The sequence below is a fragment of the Tasmannia lanceolata genome, unplaced genomic scaffold (genome assembly GCF_043159265.1).
Source record: "Tasmannia lanceolata isolate RefF3 unplaced genomic scaffold, GAP_Taslan_0.1 ptg000004l, whole genome shotgun sequence".
NCBI classification, from domain to species: domain Eukaryota; kingdom Viridiplantae; phylum Streptophyta; class Magnoliopsida; order Canellales; family Winteraceae; genus Tasmannia; species Tasmannia lanceolata.
This window is the reverse complement of record NW_027518681.1, coordinates 8,867,447-8,889,065: the sequence shown is the minus strand read 5'-3', so window position 1 is coordinate 8,889,065 and position 21,619 is coordinate 8,867,447. Positions and strand designations below refer to the sequence as shown.

The window sequence follows — 21,619 nt, the reverse complement described above, 5'->3', positions numbered from 1 at the left end:
TACCATTAATGTGTTTCATTAGACGACATGAGAGTGGTTCTAATAACTCCCTATGTCAAGTGTCATTGTCCAAATAAGTAGGACTTGTGAGCTACTCTCATTTATAATAGATATACTAACATATAAGATGAGAGAGCACTGCTTAAGATGGTTTGGGCATATCCAACGTAGGCCATCGGATGCTCCAGTGAGAAGAAGAGACTCGTGCCAAGTTGATGGAGTACAAAGAGGTAGGGGCAGCCCGAGAACAACTTGGGTAGGAACTGTGAGGAAAGACTTGAGGGCTAGGAATATAACAGAGAACATGACCTTGGATAGGATAGAATGGAAGAAAATGATCCATATAGACGAACCCGACTAGTATCAGGATTAGACTTGATCAATTAGAGCCGGATAGATCCGTTCTCCTTCTTCATGAAAATTTTCTAAAGGATTCATCAGCCGACCCCAACTAGTTTAGGACAAAGGCTTGGTTGAGTAGAGTTATACTGACATATAAGAACACCCCCTCAAGGTTAATTTGGCATGTGAGTGGTTGGAGTCCCTAACCGTTCCATCTTTCGAGAAAGAGACGGACTTCTTTTTCTTTTTGCACCATATTGCAGTGTCTTACATTATTTTGGAGATTGAATTTAATTGTTTCGAGGCATTTCTCTTCTTTATTTCTCTACTCTTTTGTCATGGGTTAGTTTTGATTGTCCCTCGATCTACATCAATTGGTACAAGAGCCTAGGGTTTCTAACGGCCATGGAGTTGCTAAATTCACAACAACTCAGCAACAACGGATGCAGATCGAGGGACAATCAAAACTAACCCATGACAAAAGAATAGAGAAATAAAGAAGGGGCAGAGGCAGAGGTGTTCACATAAACCCACCATTTGATCCTAAAGATGAAGTCAAAGAACCTGAGGAGGCAAATCTAGCAGTCGACATGGCGAATTGGTTCTCCACAAATTTCAGGAATAGGATGACAGTCATGTTTCTGAATACTTGGACTAACCCTTTTTATGATCATGCAGTGCTTGATGCACTGAATGAGAGGGAAAAGGATGCTAGGCAAGAATTTATTGAATGGTTGAATACAATCAGGATCTTTTATGAGTTCTGGGCCACAAGAAGATCTTGATGTCAAATCCACGCAGATTGGAGAAAGCAGAATAGAAAGAAAAGAGAGAAGAGGTGAGAGGTACGATGCAAACACGTGAACAGCTTAGAAGGGAGTTCAAGCTATGGTTCAAAACTTGTATCCTCTCCTTTATACATGTAAAATAGGCTGCTGATGCTGGCACTACCATGCTTTAATAATTGCACAAACCCATCTTGTCTTTTCTTTTTTAATTAGTTTCTGAGAGAGATTTGGGAAATGTAATGACCTATGACAGCCGTTTAAATAATAAAAGACATGATAAATTAGTGCAACTAGCAGAACATGGTAGTGCCAATATCAGTAGCCTTAAAATAAGATCAAATTACATAAGTTGTACATAGGTTGGTAATCTTAACTTAAATGACTCATATACACGTGTATATAAATCACATACAATGTAGTCTTTCCCCATCTAACCACATGAAACATACAGCATACAAACTGACAGCCTATAAAATGAACAACTGAAGTCACTCACATTATGTTGGGGAGTTTGAGGGCAACCCTAGAAGTAACCACTTTGTAATCAAACCATAATTCAACATTGTTTTCGATGTCTTGATGTGGAACTTACAAACCATACAGTGACCTAACTAAAAAATCAAACAAAGAATGTGCAAAGAAAAAAAAAAGGAAAAAGGAATGCAATTCTTAATAAAAGTCAAAAAAGTATAATCATCCACGGCTATGCCCCCTCTCGATCAACTTTCTTTTGCAAAAGTCGTTTATAACACAACTAATAATAAAGAGTGACTCGGCACAATTATTTTTAACTAATTGTCCTTTTGGAAGTAAATTCGCAGACAAACTGTGTACAAAGAGAATGTAGTCAAGAAAAAACGTATGATTAGGATGAAGAGATATGAACCCAAACAAGAGATGGGTCAGTGGTCGCCATTAACAGGGGCAATCTTTGGGTGACTAGTATACCTTTGAATGGTGGTAGAAACAATGTTGTGCACTCTAGTAATATGATTACAGACACCCGAATCTAAGCACCATAAGGATGAAGAAGATGAAACCAATGATCAATCAGTGTTACCTGAAAAACCAATAAGAGAGAGGGCTGTCAAAATGGCACTGGGAAGAGCTGCTTCAATGGTCTCCTGGATTATCATCACAAAGTGTCAGTAGATCGGTTAGTTTCCCTCATTGTCTCGTCTATGCCTATAATAGATGTACCTGATAAGCCTTCTGAGTGCAACTGCCACTTCCCCTAAAATGCCCCTAATTACCACTCTCTTATGCTCTGTTTGGTTGCCGGGTTATTTTTGTTCCTGGGAGTTATGTGGGAGAAAAAAATACCCTGGGAGATAGGTGGGAAAAAAAAAGTCCTAGAAGTATCCTGGTAAAATAAAAATCCCATGTTTGGTTGACCGGATTATGGTGGGAAAAAAAAAAACCTTTGTTTGGTGGCTTGAACTGTTGGGTAGAAAAAAATTCTTCTCAAGCTTATTTTTTGTTCCTGAGTTTATTTTTGTTCGTGGGATTATCTTGGGATGGGATGAAAAGGCAATCATTACAAAAGTGGGATTAAAAAATTCACCCCACAAGTAATCATTACAAGAGTGGGAATAAAATAAACCTAGTGCTAAAAGGCAACTAAACATGGGATGGGACCAAAATTTAACTTACTCTCCCACATAACTCCCAAGAACAAAAAAAAACCCGGCAACCAAACAGAGCATTAGGGGTTCCTTGACCACATTGTCTCTGCTATCTACTGGCTCTGAGAGCCTCAAGTCACCGAAAGCACTCGATGATATTGATTGGCCGTCGACAACAAGAACAAAAAACGTTTTTCTTATAGTTCAATGCTATGATTTGTGGACACGGACACGAGTGTCAAGTGTTGACACGGACATGGAGTGTCAGACACAGGAAAACTCCCAAAATTTAGAAAAGGGGACACGGCTAAAATAGAAAGTACATATAATCATGATTAGCATACACAGATTCGTGTGCCGAGTTTCGACACGGATACGAGGCATCTGACATGGCAACCCCTAAAAATCTAGAAACACTGGCACACTCATACACGTACATACATATAAAGTTATTGACACATAGCAGCACATTTAGAAGTGTCTAAAGGAGTGTCGACATGTATGGATACGGGTGTGGTGTCAGACACAACCCGACACGTGTGTTAGCAATAAATTCGAAGTGTCGGCTAAATCATAGGTTCAATACTAGTTGTCTAAATTCCTTATAGAATCGAATGATGGATCTTTTGGGCAAGAATGATGTATTTTGAAAGGGAGGAGGTCCCACATCAATAATGGTCAGTTTACAGATACGAGTCTCAACCTTTAACAACTCTAAAATAGCTAACGACTGGACGTAAATGCATGAGGGAACTACATGGCTATTCTCTAGGAAATACATAAATCCGGAGTAATAGCATGGAATGTCCTTACTGCTTTGGGAATACTGTGAGGGATCATACTCAACATAAAACAACTATGCTTGATTAGACTACTGATTATTGATAAATCATCTACAAATATTCCCATAAGGTCGAAGATCCAGGTCAATGGAAGGGTCAATTGAATTCAAGATCCATATAATCACTTGTGCTTTGTTAATCTTTCACTGGATCATCTCCTTGAGATTTGTACCGACATGGATGTTGTGTTCTTTCATGCATTGCAAGAAGCAAATGAGATGGCTAATTCTCTGGCTAAAGATGGAAGCCAGTAGAGATGTTTTGTGGTGGGTCAAGTGTTTATTTGGTTCTATTTTTTTTCTTCTTAATAAATTGTTTCATTTGAAAACAAAAAAAAGGGATTCAGAGCTTGACGATAACCAAAGTATCATTCTTAAGTTTCAGATTAAAGCAACAATTAATTCAAATCTAGATTTTCCATGAGTGAACATACAAGTATTAAGCTCCGCTTACAAATTTCAATAGGATAAACAATTGCTGTGAATCAGGTATGGTGTTAATTAAGATAGAAAACTATGTTTATGTTTTTGCTTGGGGTTGTTATATACTTATATCTACTTGCCGATGTTATTATTTCCATGAGAATAGGTAATAATCAACTTACTCAGATGCAGTACTGTAAAAAGCAGGTATAAAGTTTGTCCTAGTTGCATGAGACACCTCTTTTATGGATAGTAATTGAAGAGATGTGTATGTCACAGATTACAGATGGCCACAGACTTACCCAAGGTGTTAGATAACCATTGATATGTTAATATGCTGTCATTATTTCTTCTAACTTTAACATGATGCTGGGATATAACATATCTTCCTGTTTTTACGGATTGCATGCATGACAAAATGTTCAACAATGTAATAACAAAAATAATACTGAAAGTGTTTCTCTATTGTTATCAGCATGAAATCAGTAATTGATCGGTACAACAAAACAAAAGAGGAGCATCGTCAAGTGTTGAACTCAACTTCAGAAGTCAAGGTATTCCTTCGATAAAAATTAACTGTGTTTTCTTCTGCAAATTGTCCCAACGTAATAAATGCATGTTGAGAAATAAAAGTTGTTGATAACCATCAGATTTTTTCAGCTTGTACTGCATGTATATGATATGCACTAGATCTCAGCATAAGAAAGGAAGTAATAACCATTTGAATTTCTACTACTCAACAAATTAATACTCCAACAAGACTCAAAGACCATCAAAATCTTAGGAGCATTGGAAATCTTATAGAGAAACGGAATAATCTGGAAGCTCAATGTCCAACCAATGCAGACATGTGGAGTAAAAACTACTGAAAAGGGAGGAATCTAGGAATTATATGATATCATGAAAGAAATAGATAGATGCATTATAGGGTGTTCACGCGTTGCCGCACGTAATGGAGGTAAGACATAGGTGCCACCCTCGATATTTGATCCAATGACAGAGACTTGTAAAATCGGCTGTTTTTGGAACAATATCAAGGGTGGTTCCCAGATTACACACAACAACGCACATACACCATATAAAACTCGATGCACTGCATTCTCCATGTATAGACTATAGAGGATTAATAGAATATCCATACCAAGTGTAAAAAAAAAAGTCAGTCCACTCATTCTGTTCTGAATGGGTCTTTCATAACTGTAGAAGCCTGAACGGAGAAACAAATTGCTAATTAGAAGCCATCGGTAATTGGATAAGACAGAGCATAGAAAGGAAAGCTCCAAAAGTATATTACAGACTAAATGACAAATAAACCAATCTTTCCGAAAGAGCTAGGAAAACCAACCAACATTTGGTATCAAATTGATAGGAGAAAGAGAGACAGATTACCCATAAACAGCACTAGGACAATGGTTGAGTTCACTCCATTTAACAGAAAACAAGGGAATACAGGTGGACATTTGTCTCTATGTGTCAGCCCGAGGAGAATGGGAACTCCGAACTCCAAGGCTTAGAGGCCAGCGGGTGGGCGGGTTGGTTCAATATGTGATGTCATCCACTTAAACGAAAATATCAACCTCAAGCAGCTGAGGCTATTTAGATCCATCAATACAGGTATTGCTGGCTTCACATCAACAATGCCTGCCATGATGGTGTTAAATGCTTGTTTCAATGGGATTCTATTGCCTTCAGAAAAGGTGAATTTGGCTTCATGCATGTGAAGCACACGGACTACAGACTTAAAGAGATTCTATGCCACATAGGATGGAATGTGAGTGGGAATAGATGAACCGTAAGCAGCTCTTCTGTTCTTTGTCATTTTAGGGAGATCTCTCAGTATTCAACTAAGCTGGATTTTACTAAGACCTAGAGGTACTCCCTGTAGCGCCATGTAAACATGACACAGACCTTCTGTCCCCTAGCGCTATACTATGAGATATGTGGCAAGGAGTGAAGCTTACCGTCTAGATGCCAACGTGTGGGCGGGTTGGTTGAATTTTTTTTTTTTTTTTTGGAGAGGTGGGGAGGGGGGGTTTCTCAATATGTAATATCATCCGCTTAAATGAAAATGTCAACCTAAAGCAGCTTAGGCTATTTAGATCCATCAATACAGGTATTGCTGGCTTCACATCAACAATGCCTGCCATGATGGTGTTAAATGCTTGTTTCAATGAGATTCTATTGCCTTCAGAAAAGGTGAATTTGGCTTCATGCATGTGAAGCACACGAACTACAGACCTAAAGAGATTCTACACCACATAGGATGGAATGTGAGTGGGAATAGATGAACTGTAAGCAGGTCTGTTCTTTGTCGTTTTAGGGAAATATCTCAGTATTCAATTAAGCTGGATTTTACTAAGACCTAGAGGTACCGCCCTGTAGCACCATGTAAACATGGCACAGACTATGAGATATGTGGCAAGGAGTGAGGCTTACTCAATCTGAGGCAAAGCAATTTATTTTAAGAAAAAAAACCTCCAGACGACCTCAAATGCTTGCTAAACAACCACGACAACTGAAAATATTTCTCAAATAGGGGCCAGACATATTGTAGGAAGTACAATCCTTTTTTTGGGGGGCATTAATGTTTGCTACTAAGGAAAGTCTGCATCTGCATAACAGAATATCTGGTAAGCAACCACCATCATTTAGGAAAAAAAGGTGGATGTTGAATCATTCCTCAATGAGCAAATCAAAGGAACTTACACACTTAGATTTGAAGCAATAGGAGGGTTTTGATTTGGGTATCGTTTTAAATTTCGGTCAGCATTTCATGTCAGACGAAATATTTTGATTTCGGCTGCTAGCAAAAAGAAATCCACTTGGACACAGAAAATACCAGATTTTGCCCGAAATTTCGTGATTTCGTTAATGTTTTGGTCGAAATATGCGAAGCATGCAAATTTTTAGATAAAAAAAGTGAAGTTTCTATCAAAATGTCTATGATTTGGCCGACACTTTGAATTTATTGCCGACACCTGTGTCCACACGTGTTGACACTCCTTTAGACACTTTTAAGTGTACTGCTAGAAGTGTCAGTAACTTTATATGTATGTATGTGTATGAGTGTGACACTATTTTTAGATTTTTAGGGGTTGCCATGTTAGATACCTCATATCCATGTCGAAACTCGGCAAACGAATCCGTGTTTACAAATAATGATTATATCTACTTCCGATTTTAGGCCTGTCCCCGTTTCTAAATTTTGGGAGTTCGCCGTGTCCGACACTCCGTGTTCATGTCGACATGCGACACTCGTGTCCGAGTCCACAAATCATATCAAAATGTCAATATTTCGACAGAAATCCTGACAATAATCAACCGCACTCGCAAAAAAGATTAGAAAAATGAGATTCTTTTAACTTTTAGGATATTTCTAGAAAAAATGACAAAAAAGAAAAAAAGAAAACTGCTGGTAAATTATCTTACATGGAGATTTCAGCCATAATTTCGTACTGAAATATTTCCGTGATTTTACAAAATTTCATCCCAAAACCGAACTATTTCTGTTTCGCTAATGGCCGAAACCGAAACCGAAACTGAAACAAAAATTTAAAACCTTGGATTTGGGAGAGCCAAGGTTCCTTCTCTAAGAAATTTTCCTTTAAAGCTCTTTCATCCATTGAATGTTTTGTTGCTCAAAGGCATAAGGCAGTGGGGTAGCTTCTATCCCTCATTGAGTTGAGGCCTTTTGTTGGAAATTGGTGATTGATAAGACATTAACATGTGATCATCTAAACGGAACAAAACATAGGCATACAATTATGTCCTTAAAGAGTACCCAATAGTAACTCATCATTCCCAAAAAAAGAAGCACCCAAGTGTAACAATCATTCAACCATATTTTCACCCATCTTAGTGCTACATAAAGGATTTGGAGCGCATTCCTTCATCTTATTGGGATGTGCTGATGTTCCTCAATGGGGTGGCAAAGCTGTTTTGAAAATTAGGATGGGGTACAAACCATCAGGCTTGGTCTAGATTTGGATCAGAACCTACTCTCATAATCTGCCCTGTGATAGGGTACAAACCATTTACAAAATCCAAATCCAAAGGTAAGAAAAGTGAAAAAGAGAATCAAGAGAGATGAGAAATATTGAGGAAGAGGGAGGAGGAGGAGGAAGAATAAAGGGGAAAAGTGTTTGTAGGGTTGGAGTTTCCAACCCACAAACCATATTATTTCTTTTCCATTCGGGCGTAGGGGAAAACCCAAAAAGGGGGCTGCATTCGACTCACTTAAGTGAGAGATATAATATAATGAAAGGGGAATTGAGGAATTCACCATAATGCCCTTTAGATAGTTAGAAGGCCCACTACCCTTACAAAAAACATATAAGTGTGTACAATGATGGGTTCCACTACCCCTGAACTACCACTACTACAAATCTCTTGTCCCTCCCAAGTTGCATCCTCAATAGGCAATTTTCCTCAACTTCACTTAGTATTCCATCATGACCTTGTTCCTTAATCGCTTTCCTCTAGTCTCTAGAATGATATCAAGTTCCAAATTCAGTTTTCCCTCATTATCAAGAGGGGGCAACTCAATGGAAGGGGCAATGCACTGTCCAAGGGGCTTTTTTCAAGCATAAAAAATGAAATACACTGTATTTTGTGTTGTTTGGAAATTCAAGATCATTTGCAACCTCTCCAATCTTGTGTTTGACCTTATAGGGGCCATAAAAATAATGCTTAAGCACCTCTGCTCTGCTTGTATTTAGTGTGGACTTTCTATAGGGCTGCAATCTAAAGTAAGCCATGTCTCCCACTCCAAAATGACGTTCAACCCTATGTTGATCTGTGTACTTCTTCTGCTGATTCTATGTGAGCTTAATGATGAAGATTTTATTTAAACCAAGAGCAAAAGACCGAGATAGTCGATACAAAGATAGAAAGAAAAACAAAGATCAAGATAACAAGATAAAGGCGATCAAATCCCCCAAATGGTGCAGATAAGATCAAACGAGAATAAGAATCAGGGCGGGAGGGAGTCATAAACCTCCAGACCCCTCCTTCAAGACCCCCCTCTCAGGCTTGCCTATCGGCGATAACGTTGGCTGTCCTAACCTGGTGGAAGGTGATGCTCGAGTCACCAATTCGATCAAATATCTCATCAAGGAGCGTTGCAAACCTCCACGGATAGGCATGAGTGCCCAAAAAGCCATCCAATTACATTCACAGAGTCCCTTTTCACCACTACTTTATCCATGGATTTTCTCTCCACTAATTTCAATCCCTGATGAACGGCTCTCACCTCTGCCTCGGAGGAATCTGTTATTCCAATCAGACCCGCAAAGGGTTCACAGAGCATGTCTCGCCTTTTAGAACGCCGCCAATTCCTGCTGGTACCGGGTTTCCCCGCTAGACTCGTCAAAGTTAAGTTTCAAGGTGCTAGGGGCGGGAGGCTCCCACTCCTAAACTATAGAGGGACCTTGCTCTGATCTTAAACAAGCTTCCTTCCACCCATTCCACAAGTCAAAGGCCGATACAAACCTAAAAGAAGGGAGAATCTTCACCCATGAAACTGTAAGGGCAATCGCTTTGAAATATAGGAATGATGAGCACTTTACGTATCCTTTAGATACACGAGGGCTTCTCTCCTTCCAAAGAACACAAATGGTGACTAGGAGAGAAACATTCCAAAGGATCTTTCCTTTCTTTTTCCAAGGAACCGACGCCCAACCCTCCACGAGATCTATGAATTTGGCTGGGAATACGCAAGACATGCCAAATTTGCCCAAAAGCCTACTCTACACCTCCCTGGCCAATCTGCAATGTATGAACATGTGATCTACTGATTTCCCATCCTCGATGCAGAGAGAACAATGATAGATGACCAGCATATGCCGATTTCACAAATGATCCACCGTTTGAATCCTATTGAGGAAAGCAGCCAAACCAAAAGCACAAACACTGGGTGGCACTTGGATAGTCCACACTCTAGTTACTCTGAAGGGCACATGGCAAGACACAAGGTGCAATTAAAACGATTTGACAGAGAACTCCCCAGAAAAATTCCAGATCCAAACCCTTTTGTCCGATCCAGATCTATTTATATAGGCACTCTTCTAGCATATCTAATAATCTGCACATCGCATTAAGTTCTCTTTCAAAGCAGTTTCATCTGAATGTCGAGTCCACACAACCCTGTTCCACTCCATTCGAAGCATTCCTTCACCATAGCCTCTTTTTCGCTACCATAACAAACAGCTCTGGAAAGATGTCCTTCAAAGGCGATTGAGCACACTACTTGTCGAACCAGAATTTAATTTGATCTTCTGAATAAACTCTGAATCTTGCTCCTTCTATAAACTTATTTTTGTAGCGCATGATATCCCTCCAAATTGTCACCCTGGGCTGTCTGAATCTATCCTCTGCCTCCTAGTGTCCACGAGTGGAACCATATTTGTTTTAGATCACTTTGACACAAAGCCGTGAAACCTCCTCCCCAAATCTCTATCGCAATTTGCCCAGAAGAACTTGGTTCATCTCCTTTAGCTTCCTTATGCCTAACCCTCCTTCATTAACGGGTATGCAAAACTCCTCGCAACATACCAATGGAATTTTAAGCTTCTCATCCGAGTCTCCCCACAAGAGTCGCTGCTGAATCAGCTCCAACCTCTTGTTTATACTCACAGGACATTTGAAGAGGAACAACTGATAGATCGGGATATTTGCCAGCACTGCTTTTGCGTGCCTCAAGGAATATGCCTTGGATGCCTATGAAAACAATGGCAAAGGGCATACACGTGGCAGACCACATATTGCCACTAGGGTGAATATCAAATCATAGTCAATCCATTCACATGTATATGTGCTCATTCAAAACAAGCCTAGCTTTGTTTTTTTCTACGAGTCCATCTACAAAGTACTACACCTTGTAAACCATACAGCAATCGATGACCCAACATACATTGATGCATAGAAATTGTCAACAAGTCAGGGTATAACCATTAATGAACCACACAAGCTCAAGAATAGAAGAAAATAGAAATAAAAGAATGTAATGTGATGTAGAGAAAGCACAAAGTAAACAAACGTTTTCATTAGATATTTGCCATTGGTATGGGAGCAATGCTAAGTGGTTCTGTAAGAATATAAGACCTAGCTTAATTCTCGATTTTAACATGCATGGGCTTTTGAGTATGACATTAAGGGAACTTATTTTTGACATCTTAAAAAGATTTGGAGGAACTAACATTCAATATCATATACATTAGTATTTTTATTATACTTAGTCATATAATAGTGTTGTGGTGATATTAAGAAATATACATATACCTAGGTACCACAAAGTATGATTCAATTTAACTAGAGCTTGCATGAAGAGATGATATTTGAAACTGAAGAATATCAAAATACCAATCACAATATAGACTGAGATATAATGAAGACGATAAAATACGTATAATTGAGCACCTAAAGTTTTAATAATACAAGATTAGTGAATGAATGCCACTTGACTTTGGTTTGGATTGAAAATAGTTGAGTTAGATGAGCCCAATCAATATTACCATATTGGAGATATCAATTAACTAAAAAGAATATAACTTTCTAAATCTTTCTAGTTAAAGTTTATGTTAATTTTACATATTTAGGTCGTTGGAATTTTTATAAGAATGTACTGAATATACTAAATCTCTGCCCTTGCATTCACTAGTTTTGGCAAAGGGAGGCAGCGACCTTGAGGCAACAATTGCAGCAGTTGCAAGAAAATCATCGGTACCACCTTTCATCCTTAATGATGTTTACATTAGAGCATCTTGTATCTGGAAAATCTTTGAATTTACTCCATTTCAATTTAATCTTATAACTATGGAAAAATTAGAAGACTGAAGATTAGTAAGTTGATTTAAGGCATTCGAGCATCCAAGCCAGAAGAAGGACGAGGATGTAATACTGCATGGTGTTTCTAGTTGCAAAAAATGCTCCAGACTTTTTAATAGTGCCTTGAAGTAGGCATGTGACTCACACACTGTATAAAATCCATGCTTCATATATAAGGGCATGCCTTAATAAAATAGGAGACGTAGACATTAATTCATTATTTATAGAAGGTTTGAATAAGAAACGTGGTCATAAGTTCTAGGTACCAGATAAAAATAGCATCCCCCATGATGAATAAATTCCAAAACAAGCAAGAAATATAATGGAAGGTTGAATTCTCCTACTTTTTCACTACTATCGCAATGTACATTAAAACCATTACACTTGGTCTAGAGATTTCATCTCTAATGTGATAATCGATTCTATGTTCTAAGTTTTAGCACAAAAATCAAATTGATAAAAAAAAGAAAAGACAGTTGACTTCATATACCTGAAAAACTTCCAGCTCCTTTAGTTCCATAATTTTTAAAGTGATAATTATTCAGAACAAATTTCTGAAGCTGTGGACACAATTGCAACATACCAATCCTCTCTGATCAACCATGAACTGGTTCAATGTTAACAATCGCCACAATCTATACTGTATATAAGTGAACGTCTTTTTTTAGGATGTAAACCACATCCACATCATCAAGGGCAATCACTCAGACTGTATTTCAGAAACAAAAGCACGGTCTGTAACTGATATTGTTTGGAATTCCTTATAATCATCGGAGTGTTTCAAACCAGCAAAAGAATAGGATGGATGTGTGTATTAGAAATTTCAAACAAGGAAAAATAAAATAATGGGTTGTGAAATATTTAAATAGAATGAAACAACATTACGGTTCTTCATAATCCCACTGCCACGACCATTGTATTCTATAAAGTTTGCACAGTCATAAAAGTGAAAAACTAAAAAAAAGAAGTTCTGATCAGAATGGGTAGAGCTTACCTTAAAATAGAGAAAAGAGCGGGAGCTCTTCCAATATTGAGCTCCCAGCTCTCCCTCTCTATTTTCTAGAGTACATAGAAATGAAGTAAATAGATAAACCAAGGAGTTTTGAATCCTCGTATGTCCGGGTCTCCCGAATGATCCTAGCGGGAAAGAAAATCAATTGCCAGGCAAAATTTTTCCCGAGTAAAAGCATTTACAATATAAACTATTATAAGATATTCCAACTATTTAGAAACAGTCCTCAACAAGCTTGGAATCCCCAATTCCAAGCCAATAAACAAGCCAATGAAGTGATCTACACCAATTACTTTTGTAAATAGGCCTAACAAACATGTTCCCTTAAAAATTTAAAGTCAATCTCAAAATGTTTTTTTCTAGGAGAAACTAGGTTTTTCCACAGTATGTGTTCCACTCTGACAGTTGCAATACATGATCTCATAACATTAAGGGCAACGTTGATCTCAATGAGTCCACTTGGTGTGGCTGTTCTCCACTCAACTTTTGCACTTGATTTGGAAACAGCCACCCATTGCCTGTCTTCCCATCAGCTTAAGTTGTTGGCCATTAAAGAAAAATCCAGTAGTTAGCCTTAAAACAAATTTTAAGCACCCCACTTTATATTAGTAAGCAAGAGATCAAGTTCAAGAGTCAAGACAACAAAATTCTTCTTGACAACCTAAAAACAAATTTTAAGCACCCCACTTTATATTAGTAAGCAAGAGATCAAGTTCAAGACAACAAAATTCCTCTTGACACAGAGGACTTGACAAATTTCAAGATCCTTGATGCTTCCTTCTTGGCTTTTCCATTAACCAACATCATATTCACTACATAAGCCATTATGGGAAAATAATGGAGTCATAACAAGACGACAAGTCATCATTTAGTAGATTTCTTTCTTGGCTTTCCCATTAACTAATATATCATATTCACTACAAAGCCATAATGGGAAAATAATTGAGTCGTAACAAGTTGACAAGTCATCATTTAGTAGATATTGGCATCAAGTCGTTATCCCGCCATGTTGGTTGGTTGAGCCTGAATCTGCTCCACTTGAAAATCATGCAATTCACAAGCCATCATCCCACCATTACGAGAACATCGACAACATGTTTCTACGGTGAGAAAACATTCGCTCACAAATCTCAACACCTCAAATAAGGTGTATTTTAACTTTTCCGTAACTTTCCAAGATACCTACTATCAATTTTTCCTTTATAATGTTCCTAAAGACACGAGTGTTTATCTTCTTCAATTACAACTATATTGCATAAAAGTATGCGTTAAAAGTACGCGGTCCTTAATTTGAGTACAACACAAATCATGAATGATCGTAAGTGATGAAGCGCACTGCGCAAATCCATAGGTCTTTCAAATAAGAAATTGGGTGACTTTCGAAGAAAAAAAAATCTAAGAATTTTAATCTTTATTTTGATTTTTGATTTTTTTGAGTTTTAGAAATGATAACATAAACAATAAAAATTGGTAAATTCTACCAGAGTTTCCTACATACTAACATGTCTCATAGTAAAAATCAAATAAATATTAAAACAAATAAGAATAAGCCCACACACAGGGATCTAGGTCAAATTTTTCACATTACAAGACATTTAAAAAATTAATTACTAGAAAATCATGAAACATGCAAAAAAAGATAAAATTAGCATATTGAACAATATATTGCACATCAGGCTCAAAACACATGACCTAGTTCTTCAACAATTAAATAATAGCATTTGTTAAATATAATAGAAAATTTCATAAATAAAATTATAAAAATAACAACAGTTCTATGGTGAAAAAATATTCACTCGCAAATTTTAAAACCTCAAATCCGGTGCATTTTAACTTTCACATAACTGATACCTACTATCAATTTTTCCTTTACTATGTTCCTAAAGGCACTCGAGTGTTTATCTTCTTCAATTACAACTATATTGCATTAAAGTATGCGGAACTTTTGAGCACATCTCAAATCACGAATGATCACAAGTGATGAAGCGCAAATCCATCGGTCCTTCAAACAAGAAATTGGAGAAGGATGACCATTGAAGGAAAAAATCTAAGAATTTTGGTGCCTCTTGGTCTTTTCAGCACGTTCGTCGCTACACGAACTCGGTGGCTGATCATCTAGCTAGAGAAGGAGTTTCTAGAGACTCTTTGGCTTTATTTGACTCTCTTCCTCCCTGATGTGGCCTTTTATCTTTTGTTCTTTGCTTATCTTTGTATTGTCTCTATCTACTTAGTAATTTGAACATTTCGGTCATTTTGGTTTTTTAATGAATTTGGCTGCCATTTTAGAAAAAAAATATGGTGATCTTTATTTAAATTTTTGAACCTTTTTGGGCTTTAGAAATGATAACATAAACAATAAAAATTGGTAAATTCTACCATAGTTTCCCAAGTACTAACAAGTCACATAGTAAAAAATCAAAGAATTATTAAAACAAACAAGAATAAGCCCACACACATGGATCTAGGTCAAATTTTCCACCTTACAAGACATTTAAGAAATTAAGTACTAGAAAATCATGAAATATTAAAAAAAAAAAGGATAAAAAATTAGCATATTGAATAACACATTGTGCATCATGCTTAAAACACATAGATCCAGTTCTTCAAAAAATAAATAATGGCATATGTTAAATAAAAAAGAAAAAATCATAAATAAGATGATAAAAAAAACCCAAAACCATTCATAACTTGATTTATCTAGCAAAATAGATGTATAAAGTATAAACAATATATTACACATAAAAGATGCAACATTATGAAAAAAAAAAAATTTAGAAAGAAAATACAAGAATGTCTACATAAATAAAACCCAAATTTCCTCAAATATTGTCATAAACAAGTAATTCCAATGACATGCATTTTTTTATGTATTACAACTAATTTGTAAAAATGAGAAAAATAGAGGTTTTAATTCCAAACCAAAAAACCAAAAATGTTGTGAATCTCACTTCTATCCATTATTGCACGCTACAAATCTTGCTTTCGGTTGTTGAAAGTAGTTAGTCTATGTTCATTTAGCTCATATGACACTAAATCAAGCAAAACTCCTATGAAAATGGCAAAAAAATTGAGGTTCAGGGTATCCACGTGAACGTGGAACAATTTAGACCTCCTATCAACGTATTGGCAATATCAGCCTTGTATCAGCCATATTGGTTGATATAATGATGGGTGGAACTCACCCTAAAACCTAGAAGAGATTATTTCAGCTAGTCCTATGTCAACTGGTATTTAACCAAAGTATTAGTGTCTTTCCTTATCCATCCTGCATCATTTATGGCTGATACACACCTGTTTTCGTTTAGGGCTGTTTTAGAAGTGTTTTAAACATAGAAAGTGTGTACAAAAGGCAAAAAAAAAAAAAAAAAATTAGCCTCACAAGGAAAGTGTTTGCAAGTGAACAAGCTATTTATATGATGTAAGATACTCATTTAGAGGATTTTTTTTTCATTAATTATGAAAAAATGAAGCTTATGTAAGTAATTGTTCCCTTTTTTTGTTGTTTTATCTTCGAGACAGCACCATTTCTAGCTCTCAACCTCTTTTAGTGAGGTATGTGATTGCTTTTGTTTTTTTTTTTTTGGGTGGAATGTGCTGGGTGGTTGGTGCTTAGTTTTGTTTTGGGTTGAATTTAAGTTACAAACTTGCGATTTCCATTAAATTACTTCTTTTAAGTTGAAACCATGCGATTGCTATTTTATTTCTGCCACAGCAATAAGGAGCACTTTTGAAACATGTTTTCCAACTACACATTACGAGATTACAATTCCCAATGATCTTAAATCTTGGAGTTGATTGCAGACTTATGCCCTCAAATATTTGTGCATAAAAAAGACATTCTTAAGAACAGGTAATGTATAGATATCAACAGATATTATTTGTTTTCTTTTAGGAAACAAATTAGCTGCCTAGAATTTTATTCTAACCCATGGATCCTCATCTCACATGGTTGTCTCTGTATCAATGTAGACAATAGTATTCACCTAGGAGCCCTAACAAGGTAAGACAGTGTTCCATCAGGCTAACGTCCATTGAGAAAAAATTAAATGTTGTTGACTCCCGTCGGAGTTTCGGCTATGTCTCAGTCCAGTGCGGCCGATCATCCTCTCGGACAAGCTAATGAACATCGCCTTGGTAAGCTATTGCCTCACCAACTAGCTAATTAGACATGAGCCCCTCCTCGGGCAGATTCCAGCCTGCAAGGAATAAGCATTTGTCTCCCTACCTTTGTTTATATTGCATTCTTTCTCATCGTATTGCATTTTGTTCTGCGATATTTGAGAATCACCGTCAATACCCTGATGTAGTTTTGGTTAACCCTTTGTTCCACAATCATTGGTCTATTTACAAACATCCAATTTTAAATTCTCAGATGATTTACTGAGCAGTGCATAAAAGATGCAATCGTTAATTTTCCTGCGCAACTACCTAGGGCATGCATAAGCAACCAGCTAGAACTAGGGCAGGCAGTTGGGACTGGGCTAGCTGAATTATGTTTAGGTAACGGAAAACAATTACAACAGGGAAATTATTGATGGGAGTTTATAAAGCCTCTAAACCACTATAAGAGTCATGCTCTTCCTGTTTTAGGAAGTGAATTGTATTAAAAAAAAAAAAAAAGGGCGGCCCAGTGCACGAGGCTCCCACCATTGCAGTCTGGGGAGGGCTAGATGTACGCAGCCTTACCCCTGTGATTTACAGAGAGGCTGTTTTATGAAGTCAATAGTATATAACTATATAATATATGTAATTGATATGCCAAATGTTTATACATTAATAGATTCCAATAAAGAAGACAATTATGTGACATGAAATTACTCTACTACAAAATATATACATTTTTAGTGGTACTAATTATGTAAACAAAATATCATTACCTAGATGCTTTGGAATCAAGTGTGAAAGGGAATTATACCCATTTCCACCACTTTGTTGTCCATCCAAAAATAAACAACGTTCTCAGATGATGGATTTTTATTAGTAAGTGATTGTAGCAAGCAAAGTCCGACGAGATTTAGAGTTGTAGAAGCTGATTTTGGACGTGATAGCAGAATTTCCTTGACCAAAGTAGCCTACCAACATTAGATTTAAAAGAAGCTAAATCTAAGTATGAGTGAGGTATACTGTTTCTAAATTATTGATTATATATGCCATACCTATTGGGTGGCAAGAAATTTCTTGGCTTCTCTCTATGTTTTCCTCTTGCAAACTAGTCATAGCCTGAACCGAGGATAAACTTGCAAATGTTATTTAAAGGACAACCTAGATATCAACCAATAAATGTAAGTATGAGAAACTTTGATAACAAACCTTTTGTTGCTTCAAAAATAAAATAAAAATGGAAACACTCTAGAGTACACCCTTCTAATAAATCAAAGAACTTGCGCACATTTTCCCACTAGACTATCTCCACAACATGTAGTAGTTGACTCTAATTTGTTTCTAATGCATCCAAAAACAAAGATCACCAAGATTGAGAACTTACTCAAAAATAAATTATAGTGCAAGAACATAGGCATCTAAAAATAATGATCACCGAGATTGAGCACTTTCTCAAAGATAAATTCTAGACCAAGGAAGTGAAACAGGAAGCAATGGCTCTCGGGAAGGGAGGAAGCGCGAAGCATCAAGGGTTGGGAAGCATCAAAGGAAGCAACAAGGAAGCCGACATGAATATGACTGCCAATGAACCCAATTCAGATGAGATATACATGTCTGTCATGGTTCATTTGAATTCTAGCTCGTTTGGATCCGCAGATCCTACCTTTTGTGTCCAATACAAACCCAATAGGAATTAGAGCGTTAGTAGTATCCTATGTCCTACAATTGCTTTATACAATTAAAATTTTTACAATGTTAGAATTTTCAATAGGTGTTTTCAGTCCAATACAAAGAGAATATAGTGTGTTTTAATTATTACTCTATGTTTTCGGCGAAGAAGGCGAGTGATGAACAACAATTCAGCAACACAATCACATAGTGGCGAATGGAAATGAAGGAGCGCATCCACCAGCAACCGATGACCGGAAAATGGTGAAGGGATTATAGGGTTCAACGAGACAAGGGAGATGGATGGAGACTTTTGTTCCTTTGATTCAATTTATTCAAATGAGATTTTTTTAGTTTTGTTATTTTAGATGTAATGTACTGAAAATACCCATGGTTATCTTGTAAGCAAAAAGACAACATGAAGGGTATTTTTGTGGTATAGCAAAATATATTTGGATCTAAGGCACTCCATTGGACTTTTTCAGCAGTGTCTGTGTCCCATCCAATTAATTAAGGGGTGTGTCAATGTCCCACATGAGACACCAACATCCAATAGACCCACATCATTTTTCTATGTCCCACCCATTTAGAATCAGATCCAAAACATCTATTGAAAGGCATAAACAGAAAGCACAGGAAGGGAAAACACAAAAAATGTAAAACTTGAGAAGATTTGGTGATTATTACAAATAAGTTTTAATAATCTATTTTTCAATGTTTCTCATATCTAAACAATTGAAAATTATACGAAAGTCCAGTTGTGCATCTAGGGGATTCTAAGTCCCCCCATAACGAGCGCACACATAGCCTTTCCAATCCATTTTTTAACCAATATAAATGAATTGATGGCGGGGCCACCCAAGATACTATGAAGAATCATGGAATTAAGAAGATGGGACCCATTGTTAATATTAAAAGAATTTTCTTTGGTTTTTATAATGTTATTTAAGTCTTTTTATGTCATTTGGGGAGTTGTGGTAGAGTCTTCTCCTATCAAAATCACTAAAGTTCTTTGAGTTATAAGGGTTTTATAGGGCGCACACATGTACCACAGGAATGTAAACTAGGGAGAGAGTCTAAGTTATTAAAGAGTATTTCAGTCCTAAAGTGTAAGGTTTTTGTTTAGGGTTATTTTCTTTTTCTTATATATTGTAAGCCTCAAGGAACTTTTCTTTGATGATGGGTGGATGGATGATATGATGGAATGAAGCAGGATTTGATGTTTTTTTTTTTTTTGTGTGGATGTGATGTCGGTTCTTCAAGGTGTGATGCCTAGAAATTCCCCTATGTTCTTTTTTCAATTATAGACAAAAAAGGATATTCAAGATAGACCATTTCAGAAAAAAGAATATTCAAGATAAAATTTCCAGCGGGTCCAGCTGATGTGGTGATTGGTAGTAAATTGAAGCATGTGAAGAAAAAACTAAAAGAATGGGTAAAGGAGAGAAAGGAGCTGTCTATTGGGAGAAAATTTTGGTTGGAAAATAAAATGGCTGAGCTGAATACTCTGGGGGAGTGTGGCTTGAGTTCGGATGATGACTGGGAGGAGCTGGGGAGAGCGAAGCAAGAGCATAAAGGTTTGCTCCTTCATGATGAAATAACTTGGCGGAAAAAATCGAGAGTAAAATGGCTTGTAGAGGGTGATAAAAATACAGCTTACTTCCACACTATGGCTAGTGTGCGGCGGAGGGGGAATAGAATAGAATCATTATTGGTGGGTGGGACGAGGGTGTCGGGTAAGGTCATAACGAAGGAGATTCTTGATTTCTACAGGAATCTGTACTCGGCTGATGGAGTGGGTCACCCCGTTCCAGAGGAGGTGGCTTTCGGTAACATAAGTTTGGAGGAAAACGCCAAGCTGGAAGCTCTTTTTCGGAGGAAGAGATTGGAGAAAGGATTGTTTTCTCTGGCTCGGGACAAGGCTCCTAGCCCTGATGGCTTTTGTCTTGCCTTTTTTCAGGATTGTTGAGAGTATGTTAAGCCGGATATTTTGAGATTCTTTCAGGGGTTTCATGAAGGTTTGATTCTGGACCGAGGTACTAGGGCCACTTTTATCTCTTTGATTCCGAAGGTAGAGGGGCATCGATGGTGAAGGAGGTTCGGCCGATTAGTTTGGTGGGTTGTCTTTACAAAGTGCTGGCCAAGTCTTGGCGGATAGGCTTAAAGTGGTTCTTGAAAAAATCATTTCGGAAAGTCAAAGTGCTTTTGTCTGTAATAGGCAAATCCTAGATTGCTCTCTCATCGCTAATGAAGCAATTGACTCTTATATAAGAAGTGGTAAGGGAGGGGTTCTGTGCAAATTAGATATGGAAAAAGCTTATGATAGGGTGGACTGGGATTGTTTGGATTTACTGCTGGGAAGAATGGGTTTTGGGAATAGATGGAGGGGTTGGATTAGGAATTGCATTTCATCGGCATGGTTCTCAATTCTTATCAATGGATCCCCTAAAGTTGAGACAGGGGGATCCTCTTTCTCCTTTTTTATTTGTGATTGTGGCGGATACCCTTAGTAGACTGATGCAGAAAGGGAGTGTGGTGGGTTTATTTGAAGGTTTTATTATTGGGAGGGATAATGTGGAGGTCTCTTTATTACAATTTGCAGATGACACTCCTGTTCTGTGCTCCGGAGGTGTCTCAAATCTTGAATCTTAAGGCGGTCTTAAGGTGTTATGAGATGGTTTCTAGGCAACGATCTAATTTTTCAAAATCTAGGTTATTCGCAATTAATGTGGATCCGAGTGTGGCTTTTGGGTTTGCGAAGATTTTGGGTTGTGTATTAGAGTCTTTGCCAGCAGCGTACCTTGGTCTCCCTTTGGGAGTGGGAAGACCGAGTAAGGATCTTTGGAATCCAATTGTCCATAGAATTGAGAGAAGACTGGAGTCATGGAAACGCAATCTGATTTCAAAAGGTGGTAGACTAGTTCTAATCAAGGCAATGCTTTCTAACATCCCAATTTATTTCCTCTCTGTGTTTAAGTGCCCGGCGAGCGTGGCT

General features: G+C 37.3%; 1 protein-coding gene across 1 annotated transcript in view; it reads left to right on the top strand.

Annotated features, from left to right (window-relative positions):
- The window catches only part of LOC143876237 (MADS-box transcription factor 23-like), a 48,392-nt gene that overhangs the window by 11,010 nt on the left and 15,763 nt on the right, over positions 1–21,619 (top strand). Inside the window, exons 3-4 of the mRNA XM_077377961.1 lie at positions 4,495–4,573; positions 11,677–11,738. Of these exons, the coding sequence (XP_077234076.1) occupies positions 4,495–4,573; positions 11,677–11,738 (141 nt within the window). The remainder of the gene's footprint in view (positions 1–4,494; positions 4,574–11,676; positions 11,739–21,619) is intronic.